General features: G+C 45.0%; 1 protein-coding gene across 9 annotated transcripts in view; it reads right to left on the bottom strand.

Annotated features, from left to right (window-relative positions):
• Positions 1–4,785: 4,785 nt before the first annotated feature.
• RGS6 (regulator of G protein signaling 6) overlaps positions 4,786–24,524 on the bottom strand; it is a 291,990-nt gene continuing 272,251 nt past the window's right edge. For 8 of the 9 annotated variants that reach the window (XM_061462703.1, XM_061462706.1, XM_061462705.1 and 5 more), the window contains 2 exons: positions 19,273–19,326; positions 4,786–5,703 (listed from right to left, as the gene is read on the bottom strand). In XM_061462703.1, the coding sequence (XP_061318687.1) occupies positions 5,653–5,703; positions 19,273–19,326 (105 nt within the window). In that variant the 3' untranslated portion in view covers positions 4,786–5,652. The remainder of the gene's footprint in view (positions 5,704–19,272; positions 19,327–24,524) is intronic. The other variant, XM_061462707.1, reaches the window with a different exon arrangement.

Raw genomic sequence — 24,524 nt, 5'->3', positions numbered from 1 at the left:
GACCTGTGCACTTTTGACCATCTCAAACAGCATTAGACTCGCTCACATGCAACTCATTTGAGCCCCAAGCCTGCAAATTGCTCCCTAAATTCTGCCCGCTATCATCCACCCTCTGTGAGGAATCTGCAGTTCCCTATTGCAAATTCGAGAGGGCAACCATACTTGTGGTGAAAGCCATCAATTCACAGTAAAAGGCTTCAAGTAACAGCATTGCTGTGTAAAGACAGCCTTTGAGAAGCATGTTTCCAAATGCTTAGCAGCAGGATTAGAAGGTTGCTGGCTCTTAACTGTGAGCTTTGCAGATGCTAGGGGCTGGCAAAGCAAAATCTGTATCACATGAAAAAGTTGATCAGGTCTGACTCTCTCCTGCCCTGAGATTACTTTTCTCACTACAAAGCATTTCTCCTCACCAGTAAGTTCAAAGTACATATGGGCATGAAGATAGCGTATTGTTCACCAGCTCACTGTTCTGCTGAGCAGCTGCCTTGCTCATTCTCTGTCTCAGGCTATAAACACTGCTGAGAAGCTGAAAAATTGCTCACAGCTTAAATGACAAAATCATGATAACCTACCCTGTCTTACCCTACTGTGAGCTCTACTTTAATAATCCTGCTTAATCATTAAATCACCATAAAAGCAAGCCAAGAAGTAGAAGGTGAAAGTCAAGCCAAGGCATACCAGGGCACTGCTCAAAACTTGAACTGAGCACAGTTAGCTAGAGACAGAGAAAGCCACATAAAGGGGTAGCAAAGCTGTTGTGTGAAAGGTCAGAAAGATGCGGCAGAAAATTCCTATCTGTTGGGACTGGTTGGAGGAGCCAGAGCCAGCTGTGAGCTGCTCCTGCTAGTCAGGAGTCTGCAGTGGTGCCCTATTTACATCCTTTTCCCAGGAGACCATCTTGTTATCTAGCACACACACTCCATTCAAGCCTTGCTATTGACATAGATGCTTTGACTAAACCCTTATGCCTGATGATTATTGAGTGTAACGGTGGTTGCTGGTTATTTTCCAGAATGCTTTACCCTCCACTGAAGGGTATAAAGAATAGGACATAAGTGTTCTCTGCCCACCTTGCTGCATATTGTCTTACGATAAACTGATTTTTCCAAAGGAAATTTCATACAGAGGTGAGGTTGAATTAACAATAAATAAATAAATGGAAAAGCAGGAAAAGAGATCATACAAAAAATAAAACCTGAGAAGACACAATGCTTCTGTCACTCAGCTGGAGACACTGAGAATGGGTTAAGCCAAGCCCTGCCCATAGATGCATCCAGGACTCACACCGATTCCAGCAGGATTATTCATGCGCACATGCATGCATGACAGACAGAACAGATTTGGTCCTTATTGCTTTCACTTTTCCAGGATGCTCAGTTTATTTGTGCATTTCAGGAAACAGGCCAGTACAGTCAGATGTTCTGTACCTGGGTTCCCCTTCCCCCCCCAAAACCAGAAATAACTGTAGGCTAAAAGCATCACCCATGCCAGAAGATGAGAGAGCCAAATCCTTTCCAAGGCAAAGGACCCACCAGGATTTCACCTGAGTAAGGACTATTAAAAGAACTTCCCCACAGTCTGTGACAATTTGGCTGAAGAGACAATGAGTCAACTTTGCATTTTCATATCAAAACAACAGAGTGGATGGGAGAACACTCTTGCCTCAGCTTCCTTGAAAGGATAGGATTGGTATTGCTGAGGTCATTACAGAATTTGGGTTTCCGTGCAGAAAACTGCCTCATGTTTTGCAGTCTGAAATGGGGCATATTTTGTCTTCATTGTCTCACTACCACATCTTGTAGGATTTGACTGCAGCATGGAAGCATCCCAACATAAGTTTACAGTGCACCGTGTTGTTGTTACTGTAGTAACTTATTACTAGGACACCTTCTGTTATCTTTATTGCTGCAGTACCTGGTACAAATGTACCACCGTTTGTCCTCACACACCATTATTACTGCCTTATTCCCCAAACTAATTTACTGCAGCGTCCTGTTGTGTCTTATTGCTGCACTATCAAAATGCTACTTTACTGCAGTGGCCTGTATTACCTTATTGCTACATTTATCCTGGTATTATTATGTCAGCTTACTGCCACTTTTTATGGCTGCCCTGCTACCATTTTATTACAGTACTCTATGGGATCTTAGCGCTGAGTTATACTGAGAGTACATTAATCCATTTGCTTTAGCCTAATGCTGTCTGCGCAGGCTCGTTGAACCTTACTAGTGTGTGTCCTGGTGCTGTTTCACCACAATAGCCACGAATGCTCTGGATACTCTATTATCTAAATAACAGTGTACAGCCATATTTCACAGCCATAGCCCTGTAAGTATCAGAAGCTTTGTAGCTAGCTTGCACAGCATGGACATTGTAAAAGCTTTCCAGACTGCCTTTCCCTGAAACAATGCCATTTAGAACATAGAAGTGGAAAGCTGATTTCCTAACTCATCTTCAGGACAATGAGGTAGTTGGAAGACATGGAACTCTTATAAAGCAGCAGATTACTGCTTGCAACACTCAGTGGGATACTGGTGGGTGTACAAGAGTAGCATCACTTGGAAAAAACAATGTCATTACAAAGCAATTGTTCAAGGATGCAGTTCAAGTGTAATAGTTACATGTTGATATCAGCATATGTGAAGTAAAGGACATGTGAAAAGCAGTTCATTCCTGTTCCCAGGAGGAGGTCTTGTCTACTCTCACCTTTGTTTTAGAGAATTGAGGAGCAGAGCTTTCTTCTCTCCAGAGAATATGCATATCTGTCCTCTCAGCTAGCCATTACTGAGCAGATTAGCTTGCACAAGTGTGCATTTAAATGGCAAGCTGTTCAGCATCCAGGCCCCCTGATGTACGCACATATGCATGCTCTCTGTCAGTAAGAATTCCCTCCATGCACTCAACAGTTCGAACACAGCATATTCCCAACAGGCAAAACACTGCAGCAGCCAACATGACCATCCTGCAGGAACGGAGCAGGAAAGACAAAGCAGGGTGCTTTGCTCATGGGGCAGCGGCACAGCGCCAAGTTAGTCTGACGTTTTGCTGTTCCCCGCACAGACCATAACCCAAATTCCACCTATCCCATGCACCTGCATCATCCTCCAGCCCTTTCCACGTGTGCCCCATGCTGCAGGACACCGAGGAGTAACTCCATGGAGCTACCCCATATCTTTCCCTCAGAGACTTGTCCAATGTCAGGAACTCACTGCAAAGAAAAGACTCCCTGGTAACTTTGCTGTCTCTGCTAGTTGCTCCACACCAGAGTTCTTGCTTTATGTATACCCCCCCCCCCCCCCCCCCATCTCAGGAATGCCCTGCAGACCAGTTTCAGGGTTTGTAGGACAGACCTCCCATGGGAAATGCCTCAGCCTAGAGGCTGGGCAGCACCGGCGGTAGAGTAGCTTGTGGTGTGAGCAGTTGTTGGTTTACAGAGCTCCAGTGACACATGGCAATGGTGGGTTCAACACAGATAACATCAACAAGACTCTGAGAAGAGCCAGCCTTTGCCTTTTCCTAGGGACAATGTACAGGGAGACGTATGAATGTGCATGAATGAACCTGTTATGCACTGATGTGCTATTACCCAAGGGTGGCCAACAGAGGACAAATGTGTCCTGCAAAGTGACAGTTTGGAGGGAGGCAGGACACCACACAAATGTACAGGTACATCCATGATGGTGCTGCAGTCCTGGAACTCACTGTGTGTCATGTGTGTGTAGGATGAATTTGGTCTAAAGACCTCAGAAAGCAGAGTGTTCATGGGAACAGGAGTATGTAAAGAACAAATACAATACTCAGTATTCTACTGTACATTCATGCAGGTGTAAGAGGGTCCTATGGACCTTAGGTAAAATCGATAATAGGAATTTTCTGGGGGAAAAAAACAAAACAGGTATCAAACAAGAAATATTATGGGTAAAGAAGGAAGGTCCTTCTTCTGACAAAGTATGCTGGCCTGATTTTGTGCATATATAGGCCTAAGATATTAGATTAATACTTGCTTCAGAAGTTAATACTGCCGATAGCCAGCTGTCTACTTAGCTAGATGGTTTTGCCTAGGTAGGAATGCAGACTTGTAGCCATATAGCAATTTCTACCACCTGCACAAAAAGCCAATTTGCCTTGGCATGAGTGAAATGTCAACCAAGAAATGTCTATTTTCACATGAGCTTCAGATCTGAACTGCTTGCAAATTACAGGAGGTTTTGTGGCATTAAGTCAGCTGAGTCTTGAAATGTTCATATATAGGCAATACACTGCATGTAAATACAGTCCATTTTCCTATCTGCAGCTAGGATACATACTTTTTTTTAAAGTCACTTCACATCTGTTCTCATTCTACCCTCCATACTCCCAACAGTTTGAAACAAGCTACTGGGTCATCACTTGCAGTTCTGTTCATGGGCTGTAGGTCAGAGGAGTTTTAGCGGAAGTTCATTTCCTCCAGTGGTACAAGTGCACTCTTACAAAGGTGCTTCTCGGGGGACTCAGTTACCTGAACATTATACCACAGCTGATTGTGATGCTTTTTAGGAAGGGCTACCTGGCACCCAGCGCCCTGCCTGTTCCCACCCTCTTCTGCTGGTGCCATTTCCACCAATTCCCTCCTCACTGCAGAGTGAATTTTAACACCTGCCCACATCAGAGTTGCCTTTCCCTGTACACACGTGAGCAGATTTTGGCCCTCTGTGATTGGAGTTGGAGTCTAATTTTATCTACTCGGAGTAAAGCTTGAACATCCATCTTTAAGTATGTAAAACATTAAATAAATAAAAAATCAAATACAGTATAAACCAACTCACTTTTAAATACTATGCATGTGTGTGTGTGTGCACATTACACATTGAAAACATGATTTTTTGAGCATCAGGCAGAGTCTGACCACATTTGTACTACGCGCACATGCAGAGCAATTCCACCGACGTCAGGGGATTTGCACCAGGATCAGTCTGACTCAATGGGGCAGATCCTCAGGTGATGAAAACCACTTGTGCTCTCTTGACTTCAGCTGAGGATCTGGCCATCATCTCTGGGCATGCTACATGCTATTGGAAGGACAGTGAGTGATGAACTTGAATGTGCCTTTTTCTTTTCCATTGCTTTAAAGGAGGAGAGATATAAGAAAGAAAAAGTTAAAGTCAATGAATCTGCAGGAGAAATTCATGTGAGATTTTGTGAGAAGGAAAAGCAGCTTCCAGCAGATATTTTATTGGATCCAGACGGCCACAAGAAAGGGAGCAAGTGAGATTGCGGCACCATCTATTGCAGCCATGTTTGTGCAATGGAGAGAAGAGATGAGGGAAAAGTACCTGTCTCTCTCAGCTCCTCTTTCTTTAAGTTGTGGTTGGGTCTATTCCCTTAAATAACAAGACAGCAAGCCCCTGCCTTGTTGACCTTCTGCATACAGTGAAGTGTGCTCCTCCAAACCCTGGTCAGAAACAAAGTACCTGCACAGAGCTCAGTGTCCTTACAAAGCTGTGCAGACAGGAAAGTGTTGATACAAACTGTGACGAGAGGCGCTCCCCTGGCACGTGGCTCTGCTTGTGTTCGCTCAGGCTCTTTCCCCTGCAGGGACCCGTTCTCCCTGGTATGCCCCATCCCCAGCAGCGGTCCCAAGTGTCCTTCCCATGGGGTGGTAGGCTGAAGCCGTCAGGAGGACTGCATCAGGCCCGTGAGGCGCTTGCTTGCCAGAGACTTTCCCTGGAGGGAGGGACAGACAGACAGACAGACACAGAAGAGACCGGGAGGTGTGAGTGATGCTGTGGATAGTTTGACTGCGAATAACAGGCAGGTGCCTTCCCCCAGGGCTGCCCATTCTGGCCCTGCCAACAGAGAGGCAGGTGATGGGGGATGAGAAGACCCCCAGCATTTTGGGTGCTTGTGATTTTGCCCCAGGCAGGTAGTTTGGCAAGGAGGGCTTGTGGCTAGTGATGTCCATGTGGCTAGTGATGTCCATATGGCTATAGCTGAAAGCTGTTTCCTGGGATGCTGTTTCCTGCCACACTGTCTCCAGTTACCTGGGAACTGGTAAAAGCAAAGTCCTGTCCTACGCTCACTGCTATTCATCGTGCCCAGTGATGTCCTGCCAGTGCCAGGCCACAGCTTCCATGCAGAGCACTGCTCCAGGTCCAGAAGTGCTGCAAAGTCACACTGCTGTGAAAGCTGGGATGTCCCTTGCACAGTTTGTGAATCAGTATCACCTGCACAGCATTCATCAGAAATACATCTGTTGGAGAAAAAGCTCAGCCTGTGCCTGTCCTGTCACCACCCCACTTTGCCCTCTCCTTGTTTTCATGTGTCCTTGGTCACTGCTTGTCCATTCCTGCCTGGCCTCCCTGTCTTCCTCAAGCTTTCCTCCAAGCTACCACCTCAGGTTCATGGCCATGGCAGCCTTGCTTGCATACTGCTGGCATCCACACAGGCTTTCTCACTGACTGGCAGGAACAAGGACCTTCATGTCTGGATCCCTTCACTGGGTTAGGCCATGCAGCTCCTGCTTTTGGGAGCAAGGCAGGACCTACAGCTGGTTTTCTCCATTTGCAGACTATAGGAAGGGTATATCCCCACAGGGGATACTGATGGCTTTGCAATTACTGATGTAACAGTGAAAAATTGATTCAAGTACTGCACCAGTTGCTAGGTTCCTTTAGTGAGCTTTCCTCTTGAAAGAAGACTTTGTTTTCTTAAAAGAAAAAGAAGTCTTGGTTGAAATAAACATCCAGGGAATACCAGAGAGCTGTGGAATACCTAAGAGCTCTTAAACAAGCTCCTCTGTGTTACTATATTTAGCCAAGCTTTTTTTTGCAATAGAAAGTCTTAATAATTGCTGTTTGAAAGAAAGAGCCACAAAAAGAGCAACGAAAACAGATGATACAGTAGAAACGAGTACGTGCAAAACGCAAGAAAATTTGAAAGGTTAAATTTACCAGGTTATTTGAAATAAGCCTTATTTAATAAGTTAACATTCTAAGAAAAAAAGAAACCCCACACTCTCTGATTTCTAATCTCTTCCCATTTAGGGCTGTTCCAGCAGGATGTAACAGTTCCCTACAGAAGCCTCATTTCGTTACCCAGATGTGCATCTTTTGTCACATAATTTGCTCAGCTGAACAAAGACACATAACCTGATCTGGCGACTTTCTGTACATCAGAAGTTGGCTGCTGGAAAGACTATCATTCAGACTCCTGCCCAGGACCAGAGAGCAACAGTTGCAGCTCCGTGGCTGCTCCATGACTACAACAGAGCTCACACCAAGGGCACGGCTCATGAAGGACCAGCTGCCTCCCGGAGCTACGCAGACATGACAGCACTGCTGCCATTTAAGGCATACGTGCTTGCTTTCACTATAAATCTAATCCTTCACTATTATTATTTTTATATGCAGTTCTGGGAAACTTGGCCCAGTGCTGCCCCAGAGGTAGCCAAGTCTGTGGGGCAGCATGGCAGTGCTTGGGGGGCTGCAACTGTGGCTGTCATTTTGCTGCTGTTGAGTAATACCAGAGAAAGAATGATAAGGAATTATCAATTCCTGAATCCCACTTATATGAAAAAAGAAGGGAAAGATGTGGATGTTATTTTTCTTTGTTTTTGCAAGAATAACATGGCTGGTTTTAGAAAAAAAGATGTTCGTTTCCACCTATATTTGGATACATCCTTGGGAACAAAAAAACCAAGCAAGCTTTGGGTGTGTATAATGACTGTTCAGGCAGACTCTAACTAATCTGTGGCAGGCTGTTCCTCTTGTTATCTCCTCACCGGCAGGCGGCTTGGGGGTATGCCAGCTCCCTCATCAGGGTCCAACCGGGGTGAGGAGTAAACGCTGTTCCACAAGCAGCCCCAGTTTCAGCATGCACGTGTTCAAAGCAGAACAGGGTAATGCTGGTGCTGGGCTGGGCTGAGGGGAGGGGACAGCTGGAAAAAAGGCTGCCTTGGGGAAGGTGGCCAGAGCTGATGGCTGTGGTTTGTGCAGAGCAAAACCTCGCTCACAGGTTTCCCAGTGGGAAGCTGCTTCCAGTCATGGGCAAAGGTGGAGGGCTCCATCTGCAGCTCCCCCATCCTGAGGGAAAGGTGTAAGCCCGGGAACACAGATCTGATGGCTGGCTCTGCAGCAAAGTTCCTGCCTGCAGGGTGGGATGAGTCCCAAGCACGGAGCCTGGCTGTCTGGGAGGATAACTGCACCAGGAAAACGTGAGGTGCAAAACAGTTTCGTGTGCACAGATGGGTGTGAGAAGCTCTGTTTCAAGACAGTGAGAAGCAGGCAGTGATGCTGTCTGCTTGGCTGTTGTGTCCACCTCTGTGATATGACAGATGGCAAAAGGATCCCTGGAATCACATGCAGGGATTAAGGCTGTGAAATTTTTGGCTACAAGTGAGATTGCTGGACTGTAAATAAGTGTAAGATTCAGCTTTGCTACCAAATAGGCACACTGATGTAGGGGATTTTGTTTCCACCCAATGCAGAGACAAGCATCAGCCTCACAGTGTGGGTCTGAGCAATACGAATATCTGCAGGCTAGAGGTGAGAGGGATGCAGACACTCAGTTTGGGATTATCTCATTTTAGATATCCTCATTAAAGAGGATCATAGAATCACAGGATCAGGAGAAAAACCCATTCCATTAGGAAAAACTGGTATCTGTTTCCTGTTACTAAAAAGAACAACAAGAGAACAAAACATTGTGGTACAGGTGGAAATGCTGCAAGGGTTCCAGGATCCACTTGCCGAGGTAAATCAACATGACTCAGTTGCCTCCACAGAACTGCTGCTGATTCACATCAGTTGAGCAGCTGGTCAGTGGCATCTCTGTTTCAGGTTTAGCCCTCTAGGGCTTCTTGGGCACAAAGTCCAGCAGGAGACACAAGAGGTTTGTGCTAGCTGACTGATAAAAGCCAAAGCATAGCACACGTGGTAGCTCCTTTGGGATGGTGTGGCAGCTTACCCCCAAAAGCCAGCACCCTCCCCAGGACCCCAGCCTGTCTGTCCAAGCCCCCTGCTCCTGCTTGCCATGGCTAAATCAGTTCATAGTTGGGTACAATACATGCCAAACAAGTTCAGACCTGAGAAGCCATGTTTGGTCTCATCTGACACTTGGCTGGGATTCCCTTAGGGGGAATTCTGATGGAGTGAGGAAGTTTCAGATTATTACAGTGTGAAAGTTTGGCACTAAGAACACCTAGTTTCTTTAGAAAGGTTCAACCAAAATACATGATTTTTTCCTCCCACACATCTTTGTTTAGCATGAAACTAGTGACTGCCTACACATTTCTACCCCTCCTTTCCCCACTGAAGGAAAATGTCAACAACTCCTGCCCTATTTCCAGGAGAAATTTCATCTAAGCTGTGTTGGCAGGGGATTTGGAAAGCATATGATTTCAAGCTCAGCACACAATAGTGCTTCTTTTACTCTGTCGTATGCATATGCTGAATAACTTAAGGCGAGATAAGAGTGGATGTAAGGAGTACATGGGGTCTAAAGCTTATAAAGAAACCCCCAGCCCCCCAGCTGCAAAATATTTGTCATTACTAATTAGGGTTACAACAATTAAAACCCCAGACTGTTGTCACTCAAGCAGCATAGCACAAGCAGTAGGGCATATGTTGTGGGGCATATGCTGTGTGTCTTGTTGGATGCAAGAAGGCTTTCTTTTCTCTCATTCCCTGCAAGCAGCTGAGCTGTAACACAGCTTTTAGGCAAGGATCACATGCAGCTTCACTATGTCTTGGTAAAGGTAATGTCCAGTTCTCTTTATGCAGCTGAATGAATGATTATTTTTTACCCCTGAGCACTGGCATGATAGGAGCCTCAGGTTTTAGAGGCAGTGTAAAATCTGAATTTTGAGTAACCTAAGGTAACTGTTAAAAAACCTTACGAAACTGCCCCCAGAATCTGATTTCTAAGTACATGGTGCATCCTACTGCTTGGCTGCATGTCAGGCAGAGGACCAGACCTCAGCACATGTGGACCATCACTGAGGCATAGGGAAGTGAAGTTTAACCTGTAGGTCACAGGAGATAGTCAACATCTTTGATGGCTGAGCCTTTGCTGAGCAGCTACTAAACTAAAGTGTAAAATGCAATTAGCAATTATTTTAATGAAGCAGAATTCAGCAATTTAACATAGGCAAGAAGCCAAGTAAGAGGAATAAAAATATGTCTGGGATTTGACACAAAAAGGAGACAGCATTCCTTTCATACCTCCTGTATGAGCCAACGGAGTTTCCATCTTGCTCTTTGCTTTTATCTACCAAAACCAGCACTTTGCACAGTTGGGAGAGAAGGCAAAGGCTGTGAACTAGCTTTTAAAAATAATTTTAAATAGAAAGTTTAGTTTTATCCAGTGCCTGTGGTTTCACACAACGTTAACGTGCTCTGCCCAGCACAGAGTGCAGTTCGTGTATCTAGCATGCGGGCATTCACCACCACCAACATGCACAAGCCATCACTCCCACACATGCCATCAACAACTTACCTGAAGACACAGACAGGATTTATTCCATAGGGAGCTTTGTGGATACAGTGACAGGGAAGAGGGAGTACGTGGGGAGCTTCTGGTATGGTAGCACAGGCTCCCCTTTTGCCATGTCAATTACAGACCAAAGCGCTTTTATGCTGACTGTTCACCTCCACCCTCTCCAACCACCAGCTTAGGACTTTGTCTGCTGTAGCTGGTTCCGCTTCTTGCTTTCTAGCTCTCTTTTGTGCTCAGGGCTACCCTTTTCCCAGTATGGTGCTCAAATTGCCCCAGCCAGAAGCATCACCTTCCTGAAGGAGAAGCCATCTCATGGGGAGCTGCATCACTGCAGCCCTCTATAAGACCCTCAGCAGAAGCCTGGCGCTGGTCTGCATCTCCACTGGAGATGAGCAAACACATGACCCATCAGCTTCAATCTAAGGTTTTCCACGTGGTGACAGCACTGCTCAGATTTCCTTCTAGATAACAGAATTTTGGCAGTGGGCAATGTCCTGCCACCAAATCCTACTTCTGAAAAAAGAGATTGCCATGGCGCTAGCCTTACCAGCACTGTCTGGTTTTCACTGTTGTATTATGCTTCAGATCTTTGGGAAATTTAATTTTTGTGTCAGTTTAAAAATATCTTTTTTATTAGATTTTTTCATTTAAAGATACATTGCAAACATAAGATAAAGTAACAAATTAATGAAGTTAAATATGAAACAGAGTTAAAAACATAATACAGAAAAATAACTTAGTTCAACACAAAATAAACACAGACACATGAACTATGAACATAACATAAATCAGCACACAAAAAACAGTGGGCAATACCACCAATTACGTGCTGACACTGACTGGAAATACGAGCAGCAAAGTGGCTGTAGTGGGTAAGCAGGGGAGCATGCAGGATGCTCACCCATTCTCACCAGCACAGTCCCACAAGCTACCCCAAACCCCTGCAGAATGGGCCCCACTCCTCTTGTAAGGCTTGACTGACAAGTTACCTGAGCTTCTTGCCATTACTACTTACAGAGGAGCTGAGCAACCATGGGCTGGGTTCCAGCTTGTATCACTATGGGAACAGTTCAGAGCTGCAGTCCAATTAAAATTGGTATTGTCCATACCCATTTTATTTTGTAAGGATTTCCTGTGCTTCCTAAGTGAGCCATTGCACTTTGCTTTGAGAAATACCAGCACACCACTGCATTTGGCACAAACCAGGAGCTGACACAAGCACCATACTCGCCCACTCCTAGACCAGCTTCAGAATGGTTGGAGCTTTCCTCTACCGTTCCACCAGCAGCATGAGGAAGATCCTCTTCTGCTGTGGAGCAGTCTGTGTTCTTTGCATCTGACAACGTGTCTGAGCCAATTGTGGCATCATTGGAAGCAGCTTATGGACGGCTTGCACTTACCACACTGAAGGAAAGCACTTCAGCACAGCCCTGCCAGCTGGGCAGCCTGTGGCTGCAGGACCTGTCCCTCCCTCCAACAATAAAAATGGGAAGACGGAGGCACAGATGGATCACTACAGCCAGTATAAAATGGTTCAGTTTCAAGCCACCTCAGAAAAGGCCCTCATTACACGTTGCTGGTCTAGCTCTCAGCAGGATGTGATTCTGTTCTTCCCTCTGTGTACAGTGGATTCAGGTTGTTTAACTGGCTTCACTGGGACTGGGAACCAGATGTGTAAATATCTTGCATAGTCAGAGGAAAACAGAAAGACCCCTGAAATATCAAACCTCTTTGGAGTGTCAGAATTATCTTGGCTGAAATCACAGCAGTCTAAGCCCACCCACCCTCCCAGACGTCTTGCTAAGGTCCTGGGTTGGTATCTGCAGCTAGCAGCTAGAACTCTCTGTAGTGAGTGGTTGCTGACTTTTATCTTCCAGAGTTTGTGTGTAAAGGACAGTATGTCCTGAACTCTGTATACTACCTTTCATCCAGAAGGATCCCAAAGCATTTTGCAGACTGTACACACAGGGATCACTCACCCAATGCTGGAAGGCAGCTGCCATTCTGCACCAGCAGCACTACACAGCAGTGTTTTTAGGAAGGGAAGAACAACTTACCCATTAGAAATGATGAATACTTATCTCTTAAAGGAGCCCCTGTATACAGAACAGACTAAACAGCATACATGTAACACATGGAACCCACTGCTTACCAAACCAAGTCAGCTAATATGACAATACCAGGAACAGATGTGATGTACTGGAGCATGCAGCAACCAGTCCTCCTGGTCCTCCCCAGCATTAGGTACTGACACTGGCTGGCTATTGCAGATAAGAGAATAGTCAGAGGACAGGCTGCAAATGCTGACTAGATCGCCTCACATGCTGAGTACATTCTGATGCTTTCCACCACCTATGTGATGCAAGTACCTTTTCCCAGTAAAAGCCAGTATTTGCTAATGACTGGAGTAGTGTAGCAAGCACATTTTGTTTTAAAGGATCTTTCCAAAGATAAAAATAACTCTTTTCCCAGATTTCTTTCCTTGGTGTCAAATCTAAAAAACGTTGGTTGGACAGCCTTCCCTTCTAGCTGTCCTGATATCTACTTCACCAGCATCTCACTGTATCACCTTTTTATACTTTCCAGTTTTGCAAACCCATAACAGTTTAAACCTTTGTCTTTAAGATGTTGGAGGTAGTGAATACTTGCCATGCCCTCAAATGCTGTTATCTATTTATGCAAGCTGGTAGAGCTGGGAAAGTGAAAAGTGGGAAAGCTGCTAAATGTATGACAGTTTTATGAGATTATCAAGGAACCAGATAAAAAGAGAGTCCTGGTGATATCAGGTAGCAATTCTTTCTTCAGCCTTATGCTTTCTTCACTGTGTTCATGGCTAGTATTTGTAACACATCACAGTGACACACAGCTGTGCAAAATATCACACACTTCACCTGAGAAAGATAAGATCCCATCAACACATTTCATGAGTGACACCATACTCATGAATTAAGAACAGGACCAGGACAGTCAAGTGTGACTTGGTCTCTGACTCAATAGCAGACAAACTGAGAGGACGTAAAAACCAGCATAAGGCAGTAGCTGTGCCCAAAGGATGTAACTGAGGATCAAGAAATGGGAAAATGACGGCAGGGAAGAACAAGGGTAACAAACACAGAGCTTGAAGACAAGACTGCTAAGAGCATCTAGGAAGGGACATTCAGGCAGGCAGGCAGGGTAGACACCAAGACTTTCATACCATATAATGCAAATGAACAGATACACGTGGGACTGAAATGTAGGACTTCAGATTTGTCTAGGTAGTGAATCGAGGTGCACTTACAGTCCTGAGCCAAGGGTAGTTCAATACAAAATAAGAAAAGATACCAGAAAACTAAAGCAGAGGAAATGCTATATGAAAATGCCAGTTTGCAGCGCTGCAAGGAAAGAGGGTGTTTCAGGTTCCAGACAGAAAGCGTCCTGGCCACTAAGCATTATAACTATATCAAATACAAGATCTCCAGTTGTATTCTTGTTCCTGGAAAAATCATCCTTGCATGAGAAACCTACAGTGCTTCTGGATGGGAATACAAACCCACCCTGCTGTTGCTAATGCAAGGACTACAGCAGCTCCTGCTTACCATCTTCTGCCTACTGCAGCGCTGTCTCCTATGGTTAATGAAGCTGAGCCAGACTGCCGATTCAGTTATTCACCTATGCCTGGGAACTGAGACAAACTTGAGCCTTCATTGACTTGCTGTCCCATACAAAATGTTCCATAATGTCCAGGATTCTTTAAAGTAAGCTCATTAGAAAACTTTCATTCTGATATTCTTAATCTACAGTCTACTTCCTAAGCAGCTCAGACACAGACCATCTCTACTTTATTCTCTTTCTGCACTAAATTGAATTTACTACTTGGAAAAGCTCCCTGCTTTTTCATACCTGACTGCTTGCTACATTTCACACCTCTATATCTGATGTATTCTACTATGCTGACTTTAAAATAAATCTGAGTCTTTTAGTCTCATGACATACTTACATTTCCTCTAAGACTTAACAGGAGGGCTCCTTTTCCTGTTAAGTATTATACTCTTTACCAACTGTAACGATGAAAGCTAAAGAGAAGCCTGTAGCTCACCACGTGCAAGTGTAGGATGTAGGCAGCCATGACAGGCCTGTGCACTTCACACCTCTGTATACACTGTGCTGTACTGTTATAGCTTGAGGAAGAAGGCAGGGAAAACACAGGGAAAAGGACTTCCCACAGACTCCAAGAACCAGTCCAAAGTCTGGCATTTGCATATTTGCCCACCCTGTCCTGTGCAGCACTCTCTGGCTGGGATGTTGCTTTTGCCTGGAGCTGCCAGGTGCTGCCTTTGCTTGGGCTGAGTTTCACAAGAGGCTCTGGCTAGCAAATGCCTCTCATTTCTCCCAGGTAGTGCAACTATTCTCTTTGTCCTCAGAAAGAGAGGCACAAAAAGTTCTTTACCTTCTTCAGGTAGTTCCTGGACTTTTTACATGGGCAAGTAGTGATAGAACAAGGGGGAATGGCTTTAAACTGAAAGAGGATAGATTTAGATTAGATATAAGGAATAAATTCTTTACTATGAGGGTGATGAGGCCCTGGCACAGGTTGCCCAGAGAAGCTGTGGCTGACCCCATCCCTGGCAGTGTTCAATGACAAGTTGGATGGGGCTTTGAGTAACCTGGTCTAGTGGAAGGTGTCCCTGCCCACTGCAGGGGAGTGGAACTAGATGAGCTTTAAGGACCCTTTCAACCCAAATCATTCTATGGTAACATTATATAAAACACTAGGCCAAGTTAGTTGGTTCAGACAGAAGTTGTGAAAATTCTGAACAAAAACTGTATCACTGCTCTGGCCACCCTCCTGTCCTTGAAAGCCTGAAGACTGAGAGCTCTAATCCTCTCAAAAGCTGTACATGTGAGCACACCTCTTGTTCTTAGAAGTGTCAACTGGGAATAAAACACAGAGATCTTCTCATCTTTGAGTCACCACCCTGATACTGAGTCAGGAATTTTAACGCCAGTTTCCTTACATGGGAAATTCCTTCCTTGGAATATAGCAATTTTAGAAAAGTTTGGATTCAGCTCTGAGTATGATGGTCCAGATTTATCTAATTTACCTACCAAGGCTGGTATCTGTAGGTAAATCCCTGTTATTACTGAAGTGACCATTGCTGCTTTTAGAGATAATACTCAAGATGCTGCAAGACGTAACAACGGAACTCCCTCCTGTTTCCCCCTTTATTAAATATATATATGTTCACCAGCACAAGTTAAGCAGAGACTTGGTGGCTTCCTTTGTGAGGCAAAAGCAGCAGTGGCTTCTCTAAGTGCACTTATTAAAATATATTTTCCTTCTACTCCCGTCCCTGAAGGATCATCTCAGTTTATGAGAACTAAGCTTCTGCCTATCTGATTATTAAATCATTTCTAAAGCAGATGGGGAACTACAGTGGTTTAAACAGCTAGGCTGAGACTGCATGGCTAAAAATAGTATAGCAGCCTCCTTTTAATTAGTAAGATGATCAAATATGACAGAAGAGAGAGATGTAGATATATGGATTTGTGTGTATGTGTGTCTTTAAAATTAAGTTATTACCTCAATACCAGGTATTATTTATAACATATATGATACATGATGTCTGATTTTTATGATGCCATTTATCTTCACTTGGGAGAGACGACAGGCTAACTCTGCTTTCATAATGTCAATCTTTGCTGTATTCAAAAGGAAAATTGTAATAAGATAAACCTGCCACTATGTGCAGTGCCATCATTTTTTAAATGAGGTGGATTAGTAAGTGCTCCAATGGAATAGACTGTCAGATCTGCCGCTCACTGAGATTGACCCTTCCACAGGGCCCCCATGGAGATCATGGAAGAACCAGTCTAGATTTGTACCTGTGATTTCATATCATGGGAACCCAGCTTAGGGCCAAAGGGGTGATACCTATCCTACCACTGTGCTACCCATGTATTTTTGAGGACTCTTCAAAGCCTTAACAGGAGAGAAAAGAAATGCGTTGCCCCTCTGCTCCAGCAGCGGCCCTTTGGTGTCCACCAGATGACTGATGACCATGATGTTTGGTCCTGGCACTACACAACTACTGTCCAGGCTGTTGTGGCAGGCTTCCAGGAAACACATACTGATGCCACTCTTCATGCAGGTAAGCAGAGGAGGTTGAGGATGTCTGGCATGTTGGGCACTAGGTCAGACAGATGTCCCTTGCTCCAAAGGGAAACCAGACAGGGAGGCACTGCAAACTATACCCTTTACTACAGGAGGACCCAACCAGCGGTGGGCACAACCCCCTTCTTGGCCATTGCATAGAGGTATCAGCTTGTACTTTGAAAAGACCTGGAAGTAAAAGATGAATCATCACCAAAATCTTGCCAAAGATTTTCCAGCCAAACTTTAAGCATATGCTTAACTTCAGTGCGCTGCAGGGTCAGCTAGAATATGTGATCCTGTAACGAGGAATCACTAAAGCATAGTGGAGCTCTGGGAATGAAGGCTGCTGCATTGCTCTATTCCTACACAGCTAGGGAACTGCAGTGCACTTTGGAGAACTACAGCATGCAGAATTAACTTTGTCTTAATTTAGTCTTCTGAGTATGCCAGAAAGTTATAACTTCGGTAATGCTGTTCTCTGAGGACATTATGACGTGCCAACAGTGACTATTTTCTCATCTGACGGTAGTGACAAACTGCCATAATGCAAAGTATGAAAAATTCAGACCTTTCCTAGTTCTGTTAGCTACCATGCCGTTGGAAGATGACATTTTATATCTGTATTAAGAAAAATGAAAGAAAATGTTTACAGTATACTTGCTAGTAAAACATCAATGAACTAAAGCCGACCAATCTACAATGATTTTCTTTACAGGTACTTAGATTATAATTCTACCATCCCAAACACAGCTTGTCAAGTTACCCTTCAAATCAAATGCAAGAGAAAAATATGTCCTTGGCTGTGTTACTATAAACCCAGCCAGTCTAGTAAAGTGAGAGTTACTCTTCCATGTATTTGGCAAATCTGGGAGCAGAATTTACCACTCGGTGTAAATATTTCTGCATAGTTTGTTTTGAAAAAAATCTTGCCTATTCCTCTTTCTGGCAGACTCTTAGAAAGCAGTAAATATGCAGATGGGCATAGTGATATATTTTGTATCAACATATTTTAAATGTGTGCATATGCATTAGCTATATAAATACATTCCCCAGGAAGTCTGCCAGTGGATATACTACAAAGCTCTGCGTGTTACATTTGGGTTTGCTTGTGCAGTGGCATGACAGCATCAGAAAGAACCCCTATAGGCTTATTTGCTCTACAACAGCTCACACTTACCTGAGCAGTTTCCCCTTTTCTATCTGTATGTACAAATATTTTGTATTTATATGACATGTGTATGTATCTAGTGTATATATAAATATATATACATGCACACACAAATGCAAATATATGTACCGTATATATACATAGAATCACAGAATCATAGAATGGTTTGGGTTGGAAAGGACCTTAAGATCATCCAGTTCCAACTCCCCTGTCATGGGCAGGGTCACTTCCCACTAGACCAGGTTGCTCAAGGCCCTGTCCAGTCTAGCGTGCCTTCATTATAAAGCTGTTGTAAAGCCATAACAAGGTTTATGAATTTTCTATGAAATATTGTTCTGTACAGTAGCTTCTATGGGAATCAACCACTTGATGACTGTCTGCTTTCCCAGTATCACCTTGCAACTAATGATGGGTGATACATGAAGACCATAGCATTATGCCAAAACCATATGACAAACCGAGTCAAAGTGTACTATTTGATATTAAGCAACACAAGAGTAATTCCTCACTGAGCCATTGCTGCATCTTCAGCTCCAGATCTGTGATTACTCTGTGCTGCCCCATGCGCATTGTCTGTCCCACCCTGTGCTGTCCAGTATCCTTGCTCCTCCACCCCACTTGCAGCATCTGCCTCTGGTCCTGCTCCCTCTCCCTGCTCTCCCCTTTCCCTGGAGAATCTGCTGCACATGCAGATCTCTGAAAGCAAGTGGAACAAGTGGGTATTACCCAAGCTCTGGGGTCCTGCTTGGGGGGCTGGAGAGAAGCAGCCCTGGCAGATGCCCAATGCTGCCCTGTGCTGCAGCATCCCCTCCCAGCTGGACCAGCTTCCTCCACCTGGAAGGACTGTCTGGAGTTTGGACACTGGTAAAGGACAAGAGAGGAAAGGACATCTGTTGACTGCCCTTGAGATCCCACTGTCCACTTACATAAAGGTTTAACAGTGTCATCTTACTGTTACTGTACTCAGTTTCTGGTATCAGCATCATGAACTAGTCAAAGGGTATTGCTCATCACTATTTACATAAGCATTTACAGAGGGGGGCAATGGAGGAAGCAGCTGCAGTGCTGTGGGTGGATATGGATGTGTATATGCATATGGTATCATTAACCATGCACTATACAACCATATGGATACTGCTGCAATGGCGCTATGAGAACCATGCTCTTCTACTTCATTGCGCAAGGAAAAAGCCACAACAATTACTGTAGTGGGAGCACAGCAAGAAGGCAACCTTGCATTTAATTCTAGACAAAAGTCAATCTGCTTTTGCAGTGATGATAAGCTAGAATGAACATTATGGAATTCTGCTTCCTGCCCACCCACCTCCCCCCTTCTTTACAGCTACAATTTAGATGAGCTACAGTATTAAAAAAGAAGCTGCAAAAATGCTAGTTGCAAAAATAAAGGATGAAATAAAAAGTCAAGCATCCACATTCCCCCCAACTGAAAATGAAGCTCTGAGGAGAGGGAGGAGGGAAAAGAAAAGGAACTTACCACACTGCGAGTGAACTTTTCTAGAGAAGTTCTACGACCTTGCTCATTCTCTGGCTTAACAGGGAAAAAAGTGCAGAGAAAAAAAATACAGAAGAAAACCCTTCAGCTTAAATGCAGTTTTTCAAACCAGCAGCAAAATATAAAGAAGCAGCTAGGGGAAAATGTTGTAAAGAAATGTAAAAAGCAGAAATCAATGTTTGCAAGAGCAAACATAAGAAACCAAAACCCCTTAAAGAATGAGAGACATCGCTACTTCTACTCTAGGAGAATGTCACCTTTTCTCCTGTGAGTTTTTTGATCAGTTCAAACAGGTCTGTGCATTGCTGTGTCTCACAGCTATTGGTATTGATTTCTTGTTCATTGAATTTTCCTTCTGTGGCTGTTTGAGCTGGGACCTCTGATTCTGGTTAACATCTGCCAAACAACTGATTGGAGGCTCCCATCCACTTGGTTTAGAGAGATAGAAAAAAAACCACAGCAACTTTTAAAGTATTAAAGAGCAAAGTGTGAGTGAATACAGTGCTGGAGGAAAACCGCCACTGAACTCATTGCCAGGGAATCTACACTTCTCCATTTATCCAGAAGGCAGAAGCACATTTCCAGTAATTTTGGCTATATCAAAGCATAGGTATGCCTGTGAAAGGTCACAGAAAGATACAGGCAGATCTGGGGCACTGGTATTTTTGTATCTGGAGTACAGGACTATTCATATGCAAGAAAACATTCAATTTCACTGTGAGAAGACAAGCGTGTGCATCATGGCTTTATTAACATATCCCTGAGAAGGTTGCTCACTGCAGCGCTTCATTCACTTGGCACAAGGGAGATGTAATTGTCACTAACAGGGAAGAACTAAATAGTTTATTGGCATGTTTGCTGGAATATCTAAGAGAAAAAAAAATGTTATAGAGAAGAATCTCAGTAACATGAAGGAAAGCTCATTGCAGTCACAAAGCTGTGGTCACTGCTGATTTCCAGAAGAGAAACTTACTTTAATGTGGTGAGCCAGTGAAATGGAGGTGATAAGATGAAAGTAAAACTGCAGCAAGGGGGATAAGGAGCTACATATAGAGGAAAGCCAAAGCAATGGTGGTGCTTGACACTGCACTGGAAATAAGCATTGCACTGGAGGTGTTCATCAGAGGCACCTACATGTCCTATCATATGCCACAGATGTAGCTGCAGTAACAACCCCAGGACAAACTACCAGTGCAAAAATCAGAAAGAGAAGATGTAAGGAAAAGAAAAATTGGATGAGTACTTGTGTATGTGAGTCTAGGCAAAGCCTTTTGATGCTTCTGCATGTTCAACACAGCTGCCACAGCTCTCTGATGTCTACAAGGTTAGTCTGAAGCATACCAGGTAGAGATGGGGCTAATTCTCCTCACTGCATCACCAGAGAGGAGAATAGAACATAAGACTCTTCTAAGACAAGCAAATATTTTTGTCCAAAGCAATATTCTTTGTCCAAAAGAAAGAGTCAAGCAACCTCCCCACTTATAACCATTTGAGGATGACACACCACCAGCTCTGATGTCCCAAAAGCCGAACCAAAAGTGAAAACTGCATTTTAGCCACTGACAGTGGAGCCAGGGTCCTGGAGCATGTACCAAGCAACAAAGCAGGCTTCCTGTCTCACAGAAAAGCAGTAACGTACCCAGTCCAATGCTCCCCAAAAGTGTACTTATCATGCACTAAGCCAGGGGTTAGTTGCCTCTCCCTGCATGTGGGAGGAAAGGGAAAAGAAATGTCAGCCTCGCTCTTCTGCTGAGCATGGCAACAGTGCAAGTTCTCAGAGCATCACAGATCCCCTCTCTGAAGAAGCCTCAGAGGTGTCTCTGCACCCTGGGTTGGCAGAGGTGACAGAGAATTGCTGAAATCCTACTGCCTTGGCTGAACATGTCAGGACGAGCAGGACTGAGGACAGTAGTGCACAGCCATGAGCTGGCCTCTGCGCTGGACTGCTGCAGAAGTGGGAAGACCTACCAGCAGCCAAATTAAAGGCACAATTTCACCCAGGAGAAGAAGCACCTAAAGAAAAGACAAAAAGTTCTGCAAGACTTCTGTGGGGAGCAAGGCGCTTGGAGTCTACGGCATCCCATTGCAGTAGGCTGAAAATCAACATCTGGCCTGACTGCATTTTAAGTAGAGATTTGCCATGCAAAAAAAGTGAGCTGCTGAAAACAGACTACATTGAGCGCCTGCACTTGCTGTCAAAATTTAGTGTCTCTGGTTTTGCTACCTGCAAGGTGATGCAGCTTCCCACCCAGCAGGAAGGCAGGACGGTGGTCTCCAAAGACGATGAGCACTTTGCTGGGGTTTGTGAGAGCTCCTCTAGTACGGGGGGACACTCACAAGGCTGCTTCCCTACGACAGCTGAAGACGTGTGGGGAAGCAGGCACAGAGAGCACTGATAGCATCCCACCAGAGCGCCTTGCAAGCACAGACTGCAGTAATCCTGCACATTTGGCATAGGAATGGCGGGCTAGGACCAGCTGGATGCGTGGAAAGCTCATCCCCATAGCATCTAGCTCTGAGTCAAAGCGTGACATTTTCTAGTAAAATAAGAAGCAGCTGAGGCAGGCTGGCTGCAGAGTGATGAGCTGGTTTGAGCAGTTTAAATGGCAGCGGGTGTGGGTGCTGGCTGCACAGCTCCCCGGCTCTTCCTGCCTGTTTGCCTGTAGACTGCGTGGCTGGCAGCCTGCTGCGGAGGTAACCGTCTTCCCGCATCCCTCCAGTGCGGCTGGAGGTGTGGAGTGTGGCCGCATGCACAGCAGAGGAAGGAAATGTAAAAATAAAGTGAAAACACGAAAAGAGACTGAATCAGACCCTTCTCAGTCCTGTGAACATATCCGGGGTCCTGTCTGACAAGGCTGAGGACCCCAGGGCTGTGCCTGCTGCAGCACCACAGCTGTGTTTGCACAAACACACTGCGACTGCGAAGGGAAAGGCAGAGAAATGTGTGTGTGCCAGGTCAAGCAGTCCTCCTAGGTGCTTCTGGATGTGTGCATTTGGATAAAGATGGAAACAACCACCCCTGCTGCAGATTAAAACCTCTCAGATCAGGTAGGTGCAGAAAAATAGATTTCACCCCTTAGGAGCTGTTCTGTAATTATTGACTGTCTTCTCCAAATTTTCCTGTTTTCCATGATTAATTATTTACCCAGCCATCCCAATTTCAAGTTCCTTTGTGTAGATTCTGCTGGCACAGAGCAGTGTAAGTAGAAAAAAAAACTTATGACAACCAGCTGGCAATGATTATTAAAAGTAATTATAAGAAAATTGCTCAGCATCTTTATAACACTCAAGCCAAGTCCTGCCACTGAATCAAACTGGTCATGTGTGCCCTGACGGGACCGAGATGGGAACAGAATCTGTAGTAGGAACCTTCCTGACAGTATAAAGCAGTCAGGACAAAGGATTTGGATAAAAGCAATGCTTCAAAAGGTTTATGCTGAAAATGGAGCCTGTTCCTCATGGCATGAAGCTCCTAGACATTGTCTTGCTGACACTTTTTGCCAGGGATATGAAAAGGGGCTGGAAAATACATCCAGAAACTTGTTCTTCTGCACTGCAGATCTGCAAAAATCTCTTTCTCCTTCCCTGTACACATGTACACCAGTGCAAAGCAAGAAAGCAAAGGGCATGTACAGTGCTACCAAATGGCTGGAACAGTATTTTGCATGTTTTGTGCCCTTTTGTGCAGGACCACGGAAAACTCACCCTTCTCTGAACCAGCTGGAGAGGAAAACAATGCTCTAAACCAAGCAAAACCAACCTTCTCTTCCACCAGTGTGAGGGGGCTCACTCCCATGGCTTTGCAGCCCATCTGCACTGCAGCTACAACAGCCTTTTCAGGATGCTCCCCTGCCTGTGGGCAGGGCTGGATCATGGGAAGCCATCCTGTGCCAGGCTGACATGAATGCTGGTGCTGTGACAGCTCAGCTGCTGCTTCAGCTAATGCAGAGATGCCCACCCATGTCATTTTTTCACCTTTACAGGGAATAATGAGAAGTGCCTTGAGGTCTTCTCTGTTCCCTTCTCTCCTTCTCCTCAAAAATAACTAACAGAGCGTGTGTCTGGCTGCTCCTTCACCATTAACAAAGCTCCTGTGCAGCCCCTTTCATGGTGCATTCACTCATCTATGCTGCTCTTTCCCCAGGGAATAAACCCTGGCTCTTCAGTCACATCACCCAACTTGAACACCTCCTTGCCTTGAGTAAGGAGGTTTGTCATGGCACTTATTCTGAGGTTTGCTGCTGTCTAAGGACAGCCAGCCACTATTTTGGCTACCATGGAGGAGGGCTAGGTGGCAGCGCAGTGGTGATTACCTGCTGTAGTCTGCAGCAACGTGCATTATCTACATGCAGGTCAACACTTGACTGCCCAGCACAAGTGGGGCGTGTTGCACACATACACAGATGAACCACAATGAGTTGGTTGGGATCTCAGCACCATCTGGATAGTTCTTCACCACTGAGCTGACCGCTTTCAGCAGCCTCATGATTTCTACCTGCTGCAGGGGGAAGACTGGGCATGGAGGCACAGAGCTTGAATCAGGCCGGGTGTACAGCCATTCCTCTTGAAGACAGGGCTCTTCCTTCATCCCTCCTCTTCTCCAGCCTGGCAGGGGAGGAGGACCTCTGTGTGAGGCAGGGAGCTACACCCAGCTTTCCCCCTCTGAAGCTCACTGCTTCCAATCACACCCTTGCTGGAGGCCAACCTCATGTTCCCTGCTGAGCACCATGAATCTGCAGGATTGAGGCCAATAATGCTGTGGTTATTTGTAATAATGACACTGGGAAGAAAGGCAAAAATAGTTTAAAATGGATTAAGAAATCATGTATGCTGGTCTGTACGCAGGCTACGTCCACTGTCTTGCATCAGTTAGTGGTGTGAACAATATGTTCCTTTTATCCTCCCTGGTCCCCCCCCTCATAATTCCATCATTGTATCTCAGTCCTGACCCATAACTTCTCCTCCCTTCCTGCCTTCCATTACTGCTCTCCCAGAGCAGGGAGGGAAAGCTCCCACATCTGTGGTTACTGTACAGTGTGGAAAAAAAGTAACTCTTCAAACCTACAGTATCTCACAAATCTCAAAAATGTCAAGCATGTTTTGAGGCACTAATCAAGCCTTGCCACCTCTCCACTGTGCAGGTTGCTAATATCATTCCCATTCAACAGAGAAGAGGATATGAGGTATGCAAAGTTGAACTTTCTTTTCCCCAAGGTCACACAAGAAAGTAAGTG

Source organism: Pezoporus flaviventris, unplaced genomic scaffold, assembly GCF_033815535.1.
Source record: "Pezoporus flaviventris isolate CSIRO_AGI_PZ_B2104156 unplaced genomic scaffold, CSIRO_AGI_Pfla_v1 ptg000035l, whole genome shotgun sequence".
In the NCBI taxonomy this organism is placed as follows: Eukaryota; Metazoa; Chordata; class Aves; order Psittaciformes; family Psittacidae; genus Pezoporus; species Pezoporus flaviventris.
This window is presented reverse-complemented; position numbering and strand designations above follow the sequence as displayed.